General features: G+C 38.5%; 1 protein-coding gene across 15 annotated transcripts in view; it reads left to right on the forward strand.

The window, feature by feature from the left end:
- Positions 1-20,892, forward strand: part of PTPRK (protein tyrosine phosphatase receptor type K) — a 391,962-nt gene that overhangs the window by 311,817 nt on the left and 59,253 nt on the right. For all 15 annotated transcript variants that reach the window (XM_032681705.1, XM_032681692.1, XM_032681696.1 and 12 more), the window contains exons 12-13: positions 6,130-6,403; positions 9,278-9,314. In XM_032681705.1, the coding sequence (XP_032537596.1) occupies positions 6,130-6,403; positions 9,278-9,314 (311 nt within the window). The remainder of the gene's footprint in view (positions 1-6,129; positions 6,404-9,277; positions 9,315-20,892) is intronic.

Genomic DNA, 20,892 nt, shown 5'->3' on the forward strand with positions numbered 1-20,892 from the left:
GAAAATGCTCCCAAGTTACACAGGCGCTTAAACTCACTATACGTCTTTGTAGGTGCTTTTAAAGACTTTGTATACAAAGTCTTTGTAGGTGCTTTTAAAGACTTCAGGTGCCCTGCTACTGGCCTTCAACAAAGCTGTGTATTTTGGGGAAATGTGATATCTATCTCTCATGTAATCCATGTCACATCCTTTCAGTCTTGTGTCTGGTCACCTGAGAGAGCTGATGCATATCCTTGCCCAGAGCATGCCTCCTGGACACCACAGGGATCTGCTGATGGTGGTGATGCACAGCAACTGCTCTGGGGCACATCTGTGCCAACGGCAGTGGGGTTCCGCCTTCAGTCCCACTGCTCACCCAGAGAGGGTCAATCTTGAATCTTGAGTTTCTGTCCTGGAGTGGGATGGTTCCTTTGTGAACTGGTAGCATGATGGGTTTTGGCTAGAGAGTTACTCTCCCTAGCTCAAGGAGTTCTGGTTTCTCTGCATTGTGCTAGCAGACAAGTAACTTGCTGCAGAATAAATCTGCAGCACACCAGCTTACATTTATTGTCTCAATTTTCCTTACAGCATCCTCAGTTCAATGGCATAAGCTGGTCACTGTGGCCTATGAAGGTGGCAGAAAGGATCTATGTACTAAATGTTACTAGATAGTTTGATAGGGATAGTTTCATAGAGTATTAATAACTGTTGCTTGACTGTGTTCTCAAAAAAGCCTATGTCTTTCTTCCTTTCTGACATCTTCCCTCTCCACTTCATTTAATTTCTGAAATCTAAGATATTACATCAAATTTCTAACACGAAGAGGTTAAGGAAGTAAGTCCATTACCATAACCGGAGAGCTAGGCTTTATCCTTAAAGCAAACCAGGTGTTTTGTTCCTTACTTGGAATGAAAAACGTTCTCCAGGGAAATACAGAAGACATGCTCCTATTCCCTTTTCTGAAGTTATGCATATTACAGTCAGGTATTTTTCGGCACCTTCTTAATAGGCAGATAAATGTAGCACACTGAAATTCTGAATTGATTCAATGCAATTTGCTAAACTTTGTGATGTGTTTTAGTGCAGCTTCATCCACATTGCAGTTGTGTTTCCTCTACAGGCTGGCTTGCTGCCATAATGAGTGTTACTAGGTAGGTGGGAAAAAAAATGCATCACTATGCCCGCAGCTGTGATTCAGTAGAAGGCACTCAAATACTGTTCTTTAGACACTGAAGAATATGGTTGGCTTTTTGAAAAGGTTTGTTTATAACCAGTCCTGTAATCACTGGAGCTGTAGATGGTCATTTTATCTAATAGCAGTAGGTTCACATTTAAAAAATAGGAAAAGGAAAAAAAAATAGGAAAAGGAAAAAAAGCTTAGTCTGATACTCTGTTGCTTTCACAAGCAGAATTATGCTATGATTGGATTTCCATCACGGCCTCTCCATCAGGACAGGCCCTCAGGAAATGGGTGTTCCTTAACTTGGTATAATCTATGTGTGGCTGTCAGTCATTTCTTTAAGACACTAGCTGCTGTAGTCATCACAGTTTAAACATGACTCTAATCATATCTTCCCTGTCAAGTGTTATTATCATTCTTTATGGCCTCCTTAAGTTTTAGACCAAATTACGAACTAGAAATGCAAAGGGAAACAGGGCTGGATGGCTCAAGCTCACTTTGAAGCACATATTGTTTTCACCATCAATCTCGTGGATGAGATTCCAGTCAGTAGAATCAATGGTGCTTCAGTGATTCGTTAGAAGATGTGATTTGTTGCTGTATTTTTTCTGAAGGTTCCTAACTGAGTACCAGGAACACAATGTTTTGTTTTCAAATTCTACTGCAGATGAGGATTACGAAGAGCATAAATCAGAATCATAGTAAACAATTTTTTAATTATTAAATTTATTTTATTTGATTGTTATAGTATTGCTCTTATACCTTATGCAAAATTACATTGTTTTCATTTTGCAGCAAAACTAATTAAGTGGACCACGGCAGGGAGTAGTTAAAATTTTGCTGTCAGTTAGAATTCCAAGAGCTGGGGTTGAAGCTTGGGCCGTCAGTCAGTCTGGCACTTGTCAAAGGAGAGGAAGCTGTGTCTCCACTAGACACACAGAAGGAAATGTCTAGCTGGTATTTAAAGTCTAGTCAGAATAGGGCTAAAGGATGAACAACATGTTATCCACTGCCATACCTCTTTGGAAGCCTGAACTTTTAGGGAGAGATGAAAAGGAAAATCAGTTGTCAGGGACCTCCTTCAGCTGTTTCTAATCATCTTGGTCTATAGGGAGGTACTGTAGAGGTTTTCTTAAGTTAAAAAAAAAAAAAAAAAAAAAATTTTTGACATGAAAAATACTTTCTTCGTGGAAAACCTCAGCTGAGGAACTCTTCAGCTGCTGTATCATCAACATTTTCTCTGTTTACCTGGCTGTCTCAGGCAACTGTTTGGTCTTTATGATCCTGATGACTTATGTAGTGGGTTCTGAAATTTTTATTACTCAGAATTTTTTTTAGTCAACAAGGAGAAGGAATATTGTCATTTAAGATTTTCACTCCTCTCTTTTTATTTCCCCTTTTTATTCCTTCTTTGCTGTATGGAAAGACTGGGAGAAAAATGCTGTTGTAGGACTTCCCTCAGCTCCAGTCACAAGAAAGCTCTCTCAATAATTAAATGTGTAGAAAAGATAATGTGTTAAAAACCTAAGATGATTGAAGCTAGGATTAGTAATATGTAAAGATGCAAGGATAAGCAGAGTATGTAGCCTTTAACTTTTCACTATTAGCCTGATATCAGACCACATTTGCAGTCATTGAACACTCCACTTTTCAAGTTGCAAATTTAATTTTGAGTTCTTTCTTCACATGTTACAGTGGGCTGTCCTTTCCAAATATTATGTGTACATAGAGTAACAGTAACTTTGGAGCCACTATAGTGTTTAGTAAATGGGTTTAAGCAGATGGTATCACAAAGGGCCTAGAGGTAAATGACTGTATTCCTCCATGCCTTGTTAGCCTATAATGCTGTATGAAAAATACTGCCAGATCCCTTTCCCAAAGAGGACAGGCAAATCTTTTATTTAAAAAATACTTTGTGAAAATAAATTTTAAAAAAAATAAAAATAAAGCCTTGTTGGAGACTTGAAAGAGTTTCTGTAATTTACTATTCCTTCTTTAAAAGTAATTATGTAGATGTAGATGATTACAATGTGTGTATCAATTTCTTATTTTCCACCTTTTGTTGCTTTTCAGATGTAGGGGTCCAAAAAGCATTACTTTTGGTAGTGTATTTTATATAAATTAATTTATTTAAAAATTTTTGAGAACTTTCACATTTTATTGTGGTCTCATGCTTAAAATTATGCCATATCTTTTATATCACATTCAAAAATTACAGTATGTTTTAAAAGAATGCTATTAAAAAAGACTTTTTTTTAATATTTGACTCTCATGCCATTCATCTTTGACTTTTTATTTGTTTTGGTCTCCAAAGAGGCTTGACCCTTGAAAAGGAGATGTGCCCTAAGAAGAAGATACCTCATTTATCCCTTATTCTATAAAACTGAGAGGGAAGGAGGGTTTGGTAACTGGTGCATCTCAGCTACGGAGCTGTGTGACAAACCAGGCTGTTTCAGGAGACGGTTGTCTCCACCACGTGCAGGCGTTGCACTGTCCTTCCTCTCTCCCTGCTGCCTTCCTTCTCTGAAGCTGGCAAGGTGTCATGGACAAGTTTCCTGCTCTCCTGGCACTTCTGAGAGCAGAATTTGTGTTGGTCCCAGTCCATTGGCAGCTGATGCGAGAAGAATGCAGAATGGAGGGAGCAGAGACGTGGTGTCTGTGTCCCAGTGATCTCCAGTTGGTTGTCTGCCCAATTCCAGAATGGTGGTTTTAACCCTTCCTGGGTCCAGGGCCAGGCCAGAGATGGAATGAACACCGGTAGTAATTTCTTACCTTTGGACATTATAAATAAAAATTTTAAAAATATTTTACATCCTCTCAATTTTATAAAATATCGATGCTTTTAGGGTTTTTTTGCTAATACATTGATTTTGAACCATAAAGAAATATTCTGGGTGTGCAGGGGTCTTTTGCAACTGATTTGTTGGTGCAGTCCACATTAACTGAAAAGATTATGTATCACAGAAGGTGATATATAACCAAGCTCAGTTCACAGACAGTTTGTGAGAAATAGATATTCCCAGAACTAACTATTTTTTATTTTATTTTTTCTTCACATTCTTCTTTCTCCTGGAGTTTCAAAACTGGTATGACTTTATATATTCCTCTTGGACGCTTTGAAAGGGAAGAAAGAGGCATTCCTCCTTAATTTTTTAGGTGCAATGAAAATGGGATGCTAACTGCTCAAGAAAGATGTGAAATTAATTTCCTACTTTTTTCTTCTCTCCTTTTTTCCATTCCCCAGTATCATACTTTATCTCTGCCACTGTAGTTATTGGGTTTTCTGGGCAGTAGTAACAGAGAAAATTGACAAAATAATTTAATGCTGCACCAAAGTAGGATTGTCTTTGCCTTTGCCTTTTGGAGTCCTTGCAGCAATGCAGTGACACTTCGAAAACTTAGTTCAATTTTACTTTTTCTGTTTAGAAAGCCTTAAAACAAACCCAAGACAGTTTAATTGAAAAACTTCAGGTCTTTTCTATATGCCTAGGCATATTTTCTTACTATTTTTCGTAAAGTCCTCACATGTATCTGCATAAAAATGAGAAATTGTGTGCACATATACACATGTATATATATGTGTATATATAGTTCTTAAACCCCCCTAAGTCTCTTTTTTTCTCATAAAATGAAGAACTGCCTCCTGCTCTCAGTAGCTAAGTTCTGTACTTCTGAAGAGCAGAGGAAGCTGCTAATAAGTTGGTAACATCCTGTAGTTAGGTAGTTCCCCTAAAGGAGAAAGAATTATAATTACATGTTCTATTTTGAACAGGTGATTTTGAAAAGTGACCAAGCCATATTCCACTTCAAGAGAGGTATTGGAAGGTTGGGATGCTGTTTTGATAGGCCAAATGCTGTCTGCCTCAGCAATTTGTAACATTTTATCATTGACAACTGTAGAGGAATGAGGCAGTCTATTTTGGTGGAATGGACAGATTTCTGTCCATCTGTGCTTGTATTACAGCATGTCACTTGTACTTTAGATCTGCATAGCTCTGAGCCAAGATAGAAGCCACAGCAAGGTCAGGAGGTGGAGAAGCCTGTCAGCGCATTCTGTCTCTAATGATATGACAACTGCAAATTGGTGCTTCAGGAACAGCCTGGAGGCAGTCATTATGTTGGGTCTTGAAGCTCAGCTTTCTCTAATACTGCTTCAAAGGAAAATGCTAACTTCAGATGCTTCTGATCAGCCAGGAGTTTAATCTGTTGTAGTTTAACACAGTTACTTGCCGCGGTCCGAAGGGGGGATGGGACCGTGGCACAGCACGGGTCCGGGACACAAGGTAGGGTGCAAGTAGAATGCTTTATTGAGGCGTGCGCAGGATTCTTTATCAGTTCAGGCAGGGAAAGGACCAGAACATAGGGTGGGGTATGAGACAGACAAACGGGGAAGCAAATCAGGATAGGGGCACAGGCGAAAGAGGGAGGAACGTGGGAGGAACCGGGGAGAGAAGGGGCAAATGGAGGCTGTCTCCTCTCGGCAGCTTCTCCAGCCAATCTGCAGGAAAGCAGGGAAGCGGACAAGCCTGAACATGCCCGGGAAATACAAATTCTGAGGAAGCATACAATGTGTATATACATAATAACTGTAAAGTCTGTGTCATAAAGTCCTTTCAATCACTGTACATCTTTTTCCACTTCTGAAATTTTCCCCATTCTGATTCCTGGTCCTTCACAGTTACTCCTGTGTTTCTTCAAAAAAAAGTCTAAAAAAAATAGGAGATCATGTATAGAATTGCATAGTTGTTTTTCATGAAAAAAATGGATGGTGCTTCTTTCTAATGGCTGAAATGGATGGCTCTGCTATATTTCAAGCCTTTGTTTTTTCTCTGCGTCCATTTATCTCCTGTATTTTGCTTTTTTCTCTTCTAAGTTTACACAGATCAATTCAGTTAATATTTTTATGATACTAGAGATTTGACTCTAGCAGATGACCTTAAAGTTATGCTGGTTTTCCTCTGTCTCACCAGTGCCTACCAGATTGTTGTTGAGGAGCTGCACCCGCACCGAACAAAGCGAGAAACAGGTGCCATGGAGTGCTACCAAATCCCTATCACCTATCAGACTGCTCTTAGCGGAGGGTCACCATATTACTTTGCTGCTCAGCTGCCTCCAGGAAACCTGCCAGAGCCAGCCCCTTTTACTGTGGGTGACAACAGGACTTACCAAGGTTTCTGGAACCCACCGTTGGCTCCTCGGAAAGGCTACAACATCTATTTCCAGGCCATGAGCAGCGTTGAGAAGGCAAGTGCTAACACCACCTTTCTCCTGGAAGGAGTCAAAGACATGCCTGTGGTGACGATTAGGGCTGTTGGAGTTGGACACAGGAGGTGTTGGCAGTGGCATAGCTGTAATCCTCTCTGTGCAGTGAGAGCGTGGCAGTGCGCCATTCACATTTCACATCACCGTCCTGTCATAGTAAATTGCTTAGATGAGAGTTTAATACGTCTCATAGTAATTGTCTGAGCAAAGTAATTTCAGTGTTGTGACTCTGTCTCCTTGGTAAATAATATCCTCAGTCCTTTCTCTAATTCTCAGTCCTTGCACGCTTCAGAAGATTAAATTACTGCAGGACGAACAAAATGTGGGCTGTTCCGCGGGCTAGTAAAACATTGCTAACTTTGTGAGACTCTTGCACTGAACGTCAGTAAAAGGTAAAAGTTTGCTTGAGCAAAACTCCAGGTCCACTGTGTGTTTGCAAGAGTCTTTTTGAGAAGGTGTAGGTCGGACTTGCACCACTGCTGTGCAGTAGTAGAAGTGTATCTGTCGCCTCCTTGGTGTTTCTTTTTACCTCTGTTACTGAGTACTGCTGCTGGCTCTGTATTCATATGGAAGGACTAAAAGTGCCAGGGAGAGAGGTTCTAGGTGGGAAGAACAACTCTGCAAGCCCCATGGTGTTGCTCTTTAATGGTTTTTCCTTTTGTAAATGAAAAATAAGGAAAGGGAAAATGACTGGTGAGGAGGGAAAATGTGGTACACACATAAGCTTTAGATATTTAAAAACTTAAAATTTTGGTTTATAGTATAGAAAACTGAAGTGTCCAGGCAGGTCAGAAAGGAGCTAGAAAGGACAACTAGATTGATAGCCACTGATATGCACCCGAACCTTTGGAAAGGAGCAGAAGCAGTGTTTACCCTTCTTTACATTTGGGTTTTCATGGAGACTAAACAAATCCTTGCTAACAGGCAGCCTTGCCTTGGAGTCTTTCAAAGAAAATTTAACCTTTTACTTATGGTTATGGAAATTGGATATGCATCAAGTGAGAATAGGGACAAAGCTGTTTGAGAATTAGATGGGTTTTTTCTGATTCAAGAGACCATTCCCTCTTTTTAGTCCTTATCTATAGAACTGTATGAAGTAAACAAAGCAAAATAAGAGGTCGCTGCTAGACACTCATCCGTATTTCCCTCTCCTGTTAAAAATAATTCCCTTTGGTTTTGTAGGCTTTCAGCAGACTACATTGTAAGGAAATTTGTTTCATTACCCAAGAAATAAGGGGGAGGGAAAAGTAAAATAAAAATACTAAATACAAAAAGTAGGTCTCAATTTTGACTTTTGCATTTTGACAGATAAGTAGAAGCTGAGAGAAGAACAGAATTTTTTTCGCTTAAACTTGATTTCAGTTTGTGAGAGAGTTTAATACTAAAATGAATTTCTCTGTTATGATTTAAAACTTTGGATCCAATTTCTGTTCTTAAAGGAAGGGGGAAATTCTGAGGGGGACTGCACCACATTCTGCTGGGACAGAGACCTAGTGGTTGTAACATAACCTCTGAGCTGCAGAATATTTAAACAGATGCTTTACTATAAACTACCAGGATCACCAAAATAGGCAGAGGGAAGTAAAGTATGCTCTGAAATACACGGTAGGTTTGAGAGGAGGGTTACTCTGTGATCCTGGAAGATATTGAACAAGAGTAAATCCAGTAACTGGGGAGAATAAGTAAGATTATATTTGGTAAACTTTGTGGGGCTTTCATATAGATGGAAAAACTGTCTTTATGGAACACTTACAGTGCCTCAACTTAGAGCTTTAGAGCTCTTTACAAGCTGTGTTTACAAATCAGCATCAACATGGTTTTTTTACCTGTTGCTTTGGAATCTTCAAGATGAGAGAGATCCCAGGGGATTTATTCAGGGATGAAGGGCTGGGAGGTGCAGAACTAGAGAGAGGATATTTTATAGAGTGAAACTGTCATTATTATATTTTCAAATTACATGCTAATATCGTTTAGAGCAATCTAATACAACAGCAGTTGTATCCTCTCATGCAACCTTATGCTATTTCAGTATTTTTGCCTTTAAAATGACTGCACATTGTACAAAAAGGTCAGAAAACCCATTTATGACTGACCCTCAGCTCTTCAAGTTGTCCAAACTGGGCATAACTGAGTAATTTCTCTGTTCATTTGTTTTGATTGCTGACCAAACTTCTGAGCGGAAGGGAGGGAAAAGTAAAGTTACATAAAAATTGTCTTTGCATGTACAACTTCTGAAGCACATCGCTGTTGAATCACTGTGTCTCCTAGGCAGATTGTGTAAATTTTAGATTAACTGTGTCATCTATGAAGGAATACCTGGGCTGCTCTGTGCTCATTCCACATGCAGAAGCATGGGGGAGTGTGTTGCTAATGTGCTTCAGGTGACTGTTTAAGAATGTCAGAATGTAGCAAGATGTAAGTTTGGAGAAAGTGCTGAACAAAAGTATCTTCTTTGCTGCGTAGTGCTGTTGGAGGTCAACACTGGCTCAGGATTTCTGTGCCATGCCATAAATAGGAGCACCAGTCCTCCCATTTCCTTCTGCTGCACTCCCTTTGTATTCTTATGGCATGATTTCCATTTGATTTGAATAATCTGAAATTTTTCTGCATTTGGCCTGTCCTGCACCTTTTCTCCCCATCATTTTTCCTGGACAGTACAGTCCAATGTCTAGTTGTCATCCAGCTTTTGTAAAGACAAAATCCCCCAACCTCCTTCTCTGCTAAGCCCAGAGCCCTGAGCCACCTCATTGAGTTGTCCCAACGTGATCAGTAGATCTAGGATGAATCTATGGAGTGGAGAGGGCAGGAAAAAGCAACCTGATTTGACTGTTTTCTTTACTTTTCTGTCCTCAACAGGAAACCAAAACTCAGTGTGTTCGAATAGCTACAAAAGGTAAGAGGTTTGTCCCTGCACGCAAAGTAGCTTTTTTTAATGAAACGTGGTGTTTCTATTAAATGTTTGAAGCAAAGCCAATAGTATCCCTCTATTTTGAACCACGTGATTGTCTTAAGATGTAATGGTCTACTACTTTTTATTCTTTGGTATTGGGCCAAGACAGTACTGTTCTACCAATACTCAGAATTTAGGACAAAATAAAATCTCCTCTTTTTTTTCCCCCCTCCCTGTCTGTGATTTTCAAGATATGCTTTTAGGGTGCTGAAGCATTTCAGGCAGCAGATAGATGGATGGGAGTCTGGAATGTGCACGTGGTTAAACTGTCTGTTATGCTGGCAATTATTTACAAGCAGGGGTGGAATTAATTTAAATGAAGGACATGACAGTTAATTTTCCTAAGTAAGAGCTCCAAGTGTTAGCTAGACATAGGGGAGGGTTGATTTGAGGAAGGTTTGTCTCTTTGATAGCAAGTGAGTTCCAGGGCTAGGACTGACTGCATAGCTGTGAGAATAAATCATGTTGACCCCATGTACAGCGGGTTAATCACATACTGCTCACTCAGAACCACTGTTTCATCTTCAAATGAGGACGTAGTTGTTCTGTTTATTGTTATCTCTCTCTTTGACTGTATTTATAGACATTCGTTTTGGTGACTTGATCGTGTGGACATAAGAGTTGTTTGATAGACTCTGGCAGCATAAACAGGAAAGGAGCTTACAAATGCCCAAAGAGTACTCTGCAGAGGCCCAGCACTTACGTTGTCTCTTTCTAATTGCATATTGATATTTAGCATAAAAACAACTTTAGATATGAGCAAGCAGGCATTTAAAGTACTGAGGAGGTACATCAGTCCTATTTTTCAGTAACTTCTTTCAATTTAAATCTTATTCCAATTACAAGCTGGTGCCTGTAATGAGGTGGTAGCAATCAAACATTTTCTTGAGAAACCAGAAAATAAAATGTACTTCTCAAGATGTGTTAATATTTTTATCAAGTGTGGTAAGCTAATAAAAACAGGAAATTAAAACCATGAGCTAAGTGTCTGTGAAAGGTACATCAGCCTTATTTTTCTTATGTTTACCTGGTATGATTAAATGTTTGAATTAAAATATATTTGCATAAACAAATATTTATGTACCACAAGCATGTATTGCTAGAATTTGACTCAAGGGAGAATCTTGAAAGGCTCAGAAATAACCTAAAATATTGCAGGACTGAGGACAGGGAAAGCAATGGCGTCTCTTATAATAAATTTTCTGGATAGTAATAACAAAACAAAGAGGGAATTGACTTTAGTATAAGAAAACTATTTTTTACTTAATCATACACAGTCAATGGATCTCAAAGCAATGTTCTTGGTAGCAAAAGACCTCTTGGTGGTTGCTTGTACACCTTTCTCTGCTTGCAATAGTCACACTCACCCACAATGGCTGTCGATTGAAGGAAAGGGGAAATGAGTAACAGGTTTCTTACCATTGTACCATATATCCTGCCTTTACCACTGTGATTGAAGACAGTTTCTTAAATAAGTGCATTGCCTGATATATCAGTGTGAAACTCCTTGAAAGTGGAACTAAAACCCAAAATGTTTTCTCTGACTTATTTTACTTTGTAGGTGTGAATTGCAGGTGGAGGCAACATTAGGAGTAAATGCTTTCTCTTCCTCTGACGGAATTCATTTAATAGGGCATCATCACTTCAAAGTCATGTACATTCATACTTCTCAAATTAGTTATACTGTTATTCTAAAACATTTTTTATGAGCTCACACTGATTTTTTTCCCCCATGTTTTCATTGTAATAATAATACCATGATTTGTTGTACTCAAAGAAAACTATACTTAATGTATTGGTTTATGCATATGCTCATCTGGTTATCCTGGTTTGTTTTGGTTTCTTGGTTTTTTGTGGTTTGTTTGTTTGTTTGTTTTGTAGTGTATAGGATCGTTTTGAATCATTGACCTACATGTCTAGTTACATTTGTAATATTTTCATAGGGAAAAGAGGACTGTCTCATCTTACCTAATGCACTCCACTAAAGCTAACATATCCATTTAAAATCAAAAAAATTGTCTAAACTATGTATTCCGTTATAAAAGTAATGTGTAGTTCTGTGTTATCTCCTGTGACTTGAAGCAGCCTACAGTTTGCCAAACTGAATTTTGTCTTGAATATGTTGAAAAGGCATTAAAAATGATAAAATGCTGGGGTGGAAAAGAGCAGGGAGGAACAACATTAAAGATAATGTTTAAACAAGACAAAATTTCCCTGGTAGTGAAGTTCAGTGTTACTGTCAAAGTTAGTTTCTCATCTCTATCTTGTTCAAGGATCTGGTGTTATCTACTGTGTATATTCATAGCAATAAGATGTAAAGGTGGAAAAAATATGATAGTACCATGGTTTGGTGCTGGAGAAGTTCATATCCCTGCAGTTGTAATCTTGAGAATTTAACTTTCTTAGGTCTGTTGTTTCCTTGCTTGGACAGTTTTTTGTTTGCTTGGACAGTTCCCTATATAATTTACATATATTTTACTGCATAAGGGATCTTGCACGTATCATTCCCGTGGGTTGGCTTTTGCCTTCAGAAATTGATGGAATAGTTTATTGGTGTCAAACTAATGAAAGCCAGCAAATTTAAATTGAAGCGCTCATACTTTTTGTAGTCTGTATATTCCAGGTGCAGTGGTCTCATGCACTTCTGATAACAAAGTGCACTGAAGTGTCAAGTCATTTAAAAGATGGTGCCGAATCATGACTGAAGTATGTTGCTGCTTTTGATGTGTCTTGAAAGAATGTTTTTAGAGTAAACTGAGAGGGTTATTAGTGTGTGGTATATTAAAATACACTGAGTTAAGTTTTCATTATAGAAAATATTGGAACAGCATCAGTTTAAAAAGTAGTCTCCTGAGCAGTTCCTGTGTACTTGCAGCTGAAGGATAAATGCCTGAGTGATTCTTTGATGGCCCTGATTTAGGCTAATAATAGAATTCCCCCTTTTTATGGACACCTACTTCCACAATGCTTGTAAGAGTTTAATGACTCTGACTTTTGCCCTTCTGTAGATTGGAGTGAATTGGCCAGGACAGTCCCAAATAATTAGATGTGAGAGAGTATGTGAGTTATACAGATGTACACAGTCTGTTCATATAAGCTTTGATTCTTGAGGAAACCAGGTTAAAAATAATTCCTTGTGTCACAGATGATGACGAGTAGACTATACCTAAAGCACCATTTCCATTACAGGTATAGCCCAGAAAATGTATTAAGTGTGAACGATTTTAATTCCTTGGACACTTTTAGTTGATACTGCCTTAATCCATCAACTTGAACCCTCTTCTCATTCAGAGTCTCTTAGTAGCTCATGATTGGCATGATTTTTATTTTTTAACGCCACTTCATTGTTCCCTACCTCATTATTTTTGAATCTATGTAGTAGGATTACCCAGTCACTAATAATCTGGTTTCCCACACATAGTAACTAAAGAAGAGGGAAAAATAATAATCTTGTTTTCTGAAGAGCAGAGGAGAGTACAGAGACTGAGATAATAGGTCAGATTTTCATTAGGAAAGGAAAGATGGAATTATGCTAGAAAATATGTGTTATTTGATTTTAAAAAAAAGTGTTACATATAATTTCCTAAAGAAAGTTCTTTAACTTCCTAATACTCACTTAGTAAGGCAGAGTTCAACTATGGAATCATAGAATCGTTAAGGTTGGAAAATACCGCTAAGATCATGAAGTCCAACAGTCAACCTAACACCACCACCATGTTCACCACTAAACCATGTTCACAGGTACCTTATCCACATCTTTTTAAGTGCTTCTGGGGATGGTGACTCCACCACTTCCGTGGGCATTCTGCTCCAATGCTTTACACCCTTTTCATGAACAAATTTTTCCTAATATCTAACCTAAACTCCTTCTACCGCAACTTGAGGTCATTAACTAGTTCATAATATGCACATGTCAGAATGGATATGTGATAACCAAACCTGCCTAACCAAAATATTGATAGACTGAAGTAAATAAAAGGTGCATGCACTTCAGAGTAATACATGTTGGTGACTGATCAGTCATATCCTGGAGTTGAGTTTGACAGTATAAAATTTTGAACGGGTTTCCATTCACACCCGGGCATTGGCATTTCATTCTACAGTCTAAAATGTTATCGACTGCTCAGGGAATGAAACTAGATTAACGTGGTCAGAGAAGAGTGATGCTTCAAACTATTTAGCATGTAAATAGATATTTAAGAGGACAGAAGGGACAGCAGACCTATTACTAAACAGAGTATATGAAGCTGATATTTGTGACAGTTTTCAAGCTGCCAAGTTTGAGGCTAATACTATTCTTTTGTTTTGTTTAGTGGACTAGAGAAACACTTTGAAAATATAATTAGAAGAAATCTACTGTGGCAATAAAGAAGTGGTGGGCCTGGCAGCTCTATCACAAAGTAGTTAGAGGGAATAAATGAAGCCCAAGGTTTCTCTTTCCACATTTAAAACAAGAACTTCATCAACTCCAACATTATTTTCCCTTGTGGTTTTCATTTGTGTTATTAGTTCAGGCAGAATAGAACCTCTCTATCTCTGTGCACGTTTGGTTCATACAGACGGATGAAAATGCCGTTTGAGATGATGCACATCTGGAAGTAATTGTGAAATAGCAGAAAATGACTTTTTAATCTGATTTGAGGAATAAAAAGGTCTGGGTGGTAACATTTCTACTGCAAGTGTGTATTTAGTCCACCATCATTATTGCTCTGAATTCATTCCCACAGCAGTTGGGAATTGATCCAAAGGCCTTTGATGTCAATGGGAGTCCTTCCACTGACATTAATGTGCTTTGGATTAGGTCTTTAGAAGTCATAAATCTGTCTAGACCATAATTATTTCTTTGAAATTGTTCCTGATGGTGTTTCTGCTCTTAGGGAAATTTGTGAAAGTCAAATCACCTCCTGTTGCAGGATGCTCAAAAATGTCTGTTACCAATTAATGTACAAATGAAGGGAAGATGTCAGATGCTAAATGTATCTGAAACGAAGCTTCTCTCACTGTTGTTTTTATGTTGGGATCAATGCTTCTACAATGACTTTTAGCTGTACCATCACAATAGGTCCTGGAGACCCAAGTGGCAGTATAAATTTAGAGAACAATGCAGGTGTTTCCCAAGTCCCATATTTTTTTTTCACTTATTCATAGGAAAAAGCTATTAATATGTTTAAACTTCAGTGGTCTTTTGCATAATGTATTTTATCACACAAAGAGGGGAATTTAACTAGCTTGCTGAGCTTTCCAAAGATGGAAACACAATATTAGCATGGCATAGTTTTCTCTTTTGTGTGGGAAATTGCAGAAGTTCGCTGAGCAACCACATCTGCTAGTTCTGATAACTGATACCTTTGGTTGTAAATAAAAAATTGCATGATCTTTTGATGGAATATTTGATGATAGTTATTAAAAATGCAGTTAAGTGAGGGACACCCCCAGATTTTCAGACACAAAAACCTGTAATGTGGACATTTTCATATATACACAAAGAGTAAGAAAATTGTGGAATTCAATTACAAAAATTTCATTTGAGTAAAAAAGAATTCAATGTAACAACAACATTTATCATGTCAAATTACCTGACTGATATGCGTGGGATAGCAATTTTCAGAGAATGTATTTCCCATTCTTTATTAGAAGGCACCAAAAAGAAGTACACTTTTCTCCTTGTTGCTTCACACCTCTAAGAAATAAGGGATACCTGAGGGTAAGAGCAGAAACTTATTAATTACCTAATGTTTTTATGCTTATGACATTGCCTGAGCTGAACCATTTATTTTAACTGTATTTATAAACAATTATAATTAGAAGTATTTTATCGTTTCTGGCCCATTTCATGAGTCTTCAGATATGACTGTGTTTTGAAAGAGTAGTTGACTGATTCTGGTCAGAAAAATTTCATAGATGACTAAATCTAGTAAATACAATTAGTAAATCTAATTTCTTTACTAGAAAACTTTATTGTTAAACACATTACTTAGTGAATAAGTTTATTATATGCAAATTTTCTTTTACTAAATTTAATACAGTTTTGAAAGTAAGCATTTTTAAAACTGGTATGTTTGTAAGAGGAAACACTAGTGATACATTTCAGTATTTGGGTTTTTTTAAATTAGTCATTAGAATGAAGAAATTTTGAGTCCAAAGATATTAACTAAATATTAACTTTCCTTGATTTTGAAATGTTTCAGTATTTCTTTTAACCTAGCTACTTAAAAATTACTTTGTGTAGATGCTATATGCAGATTGAAATCTTAGGAACCTTAAAGATTTCCTAAAGAATATGAATTTTAGAAGTAAGAATTCAGGTAGAGGATTCTAGTTTATGTTTAAATGTTAGAGAAGGAATGTTGATACATTACCTGCTCAAAGTGAAGATTCAGCATCTTAGCACATATTCTGTTTTAGTAGGTGCCTGGTTTATTAGGTCTCTTCAGCTGTTATGAATATTATTTCATGAATCAGTTTGTGGGCATTGAGGCGTTTGCATCCATTGTTACAGAATATGGAGACATAAAGGTAGAAATCTAGTGCTTTTACAAAACCTGTTAGAATTTTAACTGCAATTGAAAATTCTTCATTACGCTATAGTAGATATGCATTTAAAATTGCCATTTTTTTGATACTGCTGGTTGCAGGGGGTATTTTAGCTCTCTTTTTTTTAACTGTTCTTTCATAATTTCTCATTTGTCTTTTCTTATGTTTTTGCCTTCTTTGTGTAATTTTACAATTACAAGTGTTTAGAGAAGGTAAACTCTATCATCACCTGATAGGACTGGTTTCATTAGCCCCTTTTCATACAAGCAGCCTGTGTACACTTTCATTTTATTAACTGTGATTAACTGTACCTTTGGATAAAATGGCCCCTTGCAATGCTTGGGATTGAAGAGTGCGTGAGGTAGATCAGGCAGAGATTGCTGCCTCTTAACAGTCTTCACAGGCATCTCAGATGCATGTTCAACTTTGGAGCAACAAGAATTTGGCTTATCTGGGCTGCAGTGAAACCCCATGAAGGGACAGCACTGTTTCACCTTTTCAAAGAAAGAAGGAGAACGGAGTCTCTAGAAAGTATAAATTTTGTTTGTATCCATTCAGTATTCTTCAGCCAGAATAACACTTTCTCTGCATTGGCAAGCAGCAGAGACAGCCCAGGGTAGGTTTTGCCATACACATAATTTACACATAAGTTGAATACTGTACCAAATAAAGCAATGAATTGCTGATCCTAGAAATATCCCTGCTTACAGGTATCTTACCACCCTTGTTAGTGCCAGTAGAGAAACTACAGTTCAAACTGATACAGTCAAAATCAGTCATACTTGAAACCAGTTCCATTAAATGCTTCATTAGATTGGGAGATTTTAATATACACACATTTGTTGAATTTGGAAGTTTGTAGGAAAGTCCAGATTGTTTTGGAAGTGGTAACGAAAACTTGGATGCCACTCCAGTAGTGATGATATGCTCTGAGCCCTAGCTGGTCATCGCTGTCCCTAGTTCTGATGTGCTGTTATTGCAGATGATGTCATGAATGCATTCACTCTTGGCCTAGTAATAGCTTCCTTCCTATGCTACAACATAGCACTGATAAAGTAAAAATCATTTAAATGGCAGATTCATTAAAATCATCATTAATAATGAGGAGTTAATGTTGGTAGATCACACATAGGCCAATAAAGACAGAAAAACAAATTCTTAAGGAGTGTGTATGGCTGGTGGTCACAAAGCTCATGGAAAAAAAGTGCCTGTCAGCAGCTCATTGCTATTCTTCTTACACATTACTGACCTCACTCAGACTTGCCAAAATAAACTAACTTAACACAGTAAAAATAATTTTAAGCATTTTCTAGGTTAGAACAATTGCACAAGCAGTTCTGAAAGCTGAATAAAAATGACAGCACGTGCTGGAATAGTGGTGAAAGAGGAAGGTAGTCTTCACCATCTTCAGATGCAGCCAAAAGGTGTCAAGGTCATGCTTAAAACTGCTAGAAGAATTTAAACCTCAAGGTCAAAGCTCCTTCAGTCTAACTAAAAAAAACCGAACATGAAATGTTGCATCAGTATGCAGCACCTTACCACAGAGGAGGTAATCCTTGCAATTATCCATCCTTGTATTAACAACTGCCTAACAGTGAGATATTTTGAATAGAAGGCTGCTTACTGTGTACCTAGAGAGGAAGGACAAAGACGGTTTTATAACAGAAAAGAATGTTGCCCAAAGAACACAGAAGAAATTCAGCAACATCTAAATCAGAAATGTGATTATTGATTTTTATGAAAACAGTTTATGGCCCTAAAATTGACATCACTATGTTTCTCTGTATCTAATCAAACACTTTTAACTAAATGAAAAGTTCCAGCTCATTGTCATGAACATTTCAAGGGTTTATTAAACTATTTGCATGTCATCTCTGACAGAGTGCTAAATGAAGTTCTACAGCTAGTCATCTAGAAACAAGGAGCAGCATTGCCAAGTGTAGTAGCACTTCTTAAATGCTGTCAAATGTGTTGCAGTGCAAGTTAGTATGGTTGATTGGCACTGCTGCCAAATTACTCAAATACAGAGACTGATGCTTTGTCAGCTGCATAAGGAGATGATGGCTCTGAAGTTCAGGAGCATACGCTGCTTTCTGCTCTGGTGGGAAGTTGTGTACTAACCACACTATTTTTGGAAAGATCCCAACAGAAAGGGTTTGCAGATGGACCTTGTAGGAAGGATGATCTTTTTAGAAATTATGTGCTTGTCACACAGCTGTCTGTTATAGCAGGAGTCAGTTATAGGCACTGTTAAAATGGACTTTGGGGCCAGGTAAATTCAAAGATAGGGAACAGAATTATGAGCCTGTGTGTGGTTTTCGGTGCTTTTGACTTAGGCTGGAGGCTTTTGTGCAAATTCAGCAGTTTGGAAAGGACTATGAATATTCTCCATGCTGCACAGTGATGAAGGTTCTTGATCAGGATGGACTTCCAGAACCCTTCATTGTCAAAGAGGTCATAAAATATATTGCATTCTTTGACATTTCTGATTGACATTTGCTTTGTTGAGTCAACAAGAAAGGTAACCACATTCAATACCATATAGATGCTAGTATATTTAACCTGAACATTAAATCCAAAGTCCCATACCTGCTGACTTGTGTTACTTGCTCTTTGCTGATGACTGAGTATTGGTTATTCAAACATATGTAAGCAGACTACATATTATTGACTGTTTCAGCCCCTCTGCCAAGTGGTTTGGCCAGGCCATTAGCATAGAGGAAAAAGAGGTCCTGCTCTAACCTTGCTGTGGTGGAAAATATCCTGAGGCAGTAGTCTGTGCTAATGATAAACCACTGAAATTTGTGAGAATAGCAATGCTACTTCACCAGCATACTTTTAACACCAGAGTTAATAGTGTACTCATGCAGGGAATAGCAAAAGTCAATATAGTATTTAGGATGATAAAGCAACATGTCTGAAATAAGAGACATGTGGCTTCAAATAAAAGTAAACATCTATTGTGCATTAGTTGTTGTCACTCAGTGTACAGCTACAAAACTTGGACGTTTTATGGTCTCCACATCTAGCACCCAAACCATTTCCAATGCACTGCTTTCATGCCCTTGCTGCCATAAAACTGCAGAATCTTGCCCTGAATGCTATACTCTTAAATTGCTGTCACATTGTCAGAACTGAAGGAAGATTACAGGACATCCAGTTATGCCGGACCTACTTCTCATGTTGGACAACAAATTGCCCAAAACTGATTTCTATGGGCAGCTGAAATGCAGAGTAAAGCTCAGAGGCAGCATAATGAGGTAGTTAATGAGGAAGTTCAAGGCAAATCCTCAGTTATGTGTCATCAGTTTCATAGTGTAGGAAATTACATCTGATAATTTCCTGCTCTAGCAAAGAATGAGTACTTATGCCGTCATAACATGCAAATAAAATCAGAATGATACTGTATGGTAAATGTAAATATAGTAGTGAAACATTATATCTGTACATTTCACAGAATCATGAAAATGTGCATCTTTCTTGCACAATAAAACCAAGTCCTTATGTACTGATGGAAAACAGGCATCACGTGCCTTTCCATCCCTTGTGCTACTGTGTTTCTGACTTTGCCGTTTCTCCAGGCTCAAGAACGATGCATCCTGATGAGCAAGAAGTCAGGCAAACGGGGCTAGAAACCTATGTGGATGAATAAAGAACTCCTGTCATTACTCAAGCGTAAGCAGAAAATACATAGGAGATGGAAAAAGAGTCAGGCCACTTGGAATGAATATAAAGAGGTTGTCAGAGTAAGTAGAAATGAGACAAGGAAGGCCAAGGAGTTAAATCTGGCAAAGGGTGTCATGGACAACAAGATCACTGCTCACAATCATCTTTGAAAGATCATGGAGATTAGGAGAGATGCCTGAGGACTGGAAAAAAGCAAATGTCACACCAGTCTTCAAAAAGGAGGACCCAAGGAACTACCATCCGGTCAGCCTTTCCTCAATCCCTGTAAAGGGGGTGGAACACTTTATTCTGGAGGCCATTTCTATTCATATGGATGACAGTAAAGTGGATGATCAGGAGTAGTCAGCATGGATTCACTAAAGGTAAATCATGCTTGACCCAATCTGATTGCTTTCTACAATGAAGCAACTGCCTAGATGGATGAGGGGAGAGCAGTGGATATTGCCTACCTTTCCTTTAGCAAGGCTTTCAACACTGTCTGTCACAACATCCTCATAGGCAAACTCAGGAATTATGGACTAGATGAGTGGACAGTGAGGTGGATTGAGAACTGGCTGAACAGCAGATCCTGGAGGGTTATAATCAGTGGCACAGGGTCTAGTTGGAGGCCCCCAAGTTTCAATACCAGGCCCAGTATTGTTAAACTTGTTCATCAATGACTTGGATGAAGGGTAGATGCCTCCTCAGCAAGTTTGCTGATGACACAAAGCTGGGAGGAGTGGTTGATCCACCAGAGGCCTCTGCAGCCCTTCAGAAAGACCTCCATAGGCTGGAGAGATGGGCAAAGAACTATGAGAAATTCAACAAAGGCAAATGCAGGGTCCAGAACCTGTGTGACCTGCTGGAAAGCAGCTCTGTGAGTCACCTGAGAGTCCTGGTGTTCAACAAGCTGTCCATGAGACAGCAGTGTGCCCTTGTGGCCAAGAAGGCCAATGGTATTCTGGGGTGCATTAAGAAGGGCATTCCCAGCAGGTCGAGGGAGGTGATCCTCCTCCTCTGGTGATCTTCCCTCAGCCCTGGTGAAGCCTCACCTAGAATACTGTGTCTAGTTCTGGGCTCCTCAGTACGACAGAGACATAGAGTTCCTGGAGCGGGTCCAACAGAGGGCTATGAAGATGATTAAGGTACTGGAGCATCTCTCTTATGAGGAAAGAGAGTTGGAGTTCAGCCTTGAGAAGAGATGACTGAGAGGAGACCTCATCAATGTATATAAGTATCTGAAAGGTGGGTGTCAACAAGATGGAACCAGGCTCTTCTCAGTGCTGCCAAGCAATAGGGCAAGAGGCAACTGGTAGAAACT

The sequence above is a fragment of the Chiroxiphia lanceolata genome, chromosome 3 (genome assembly GCF_009829145.1).
Source record: "Chiroxiphia lanceolata isolate bChiLan1 chromosome 3, bChiLan1.pri, whole genome shotgun sequence".
Lineage (NCBI taxonomy): Eukaryota > Metazoa > Chordata > Aves > Passeriformes > Pipridae > Chiroxiphia > Chiroxiphia lanceolata.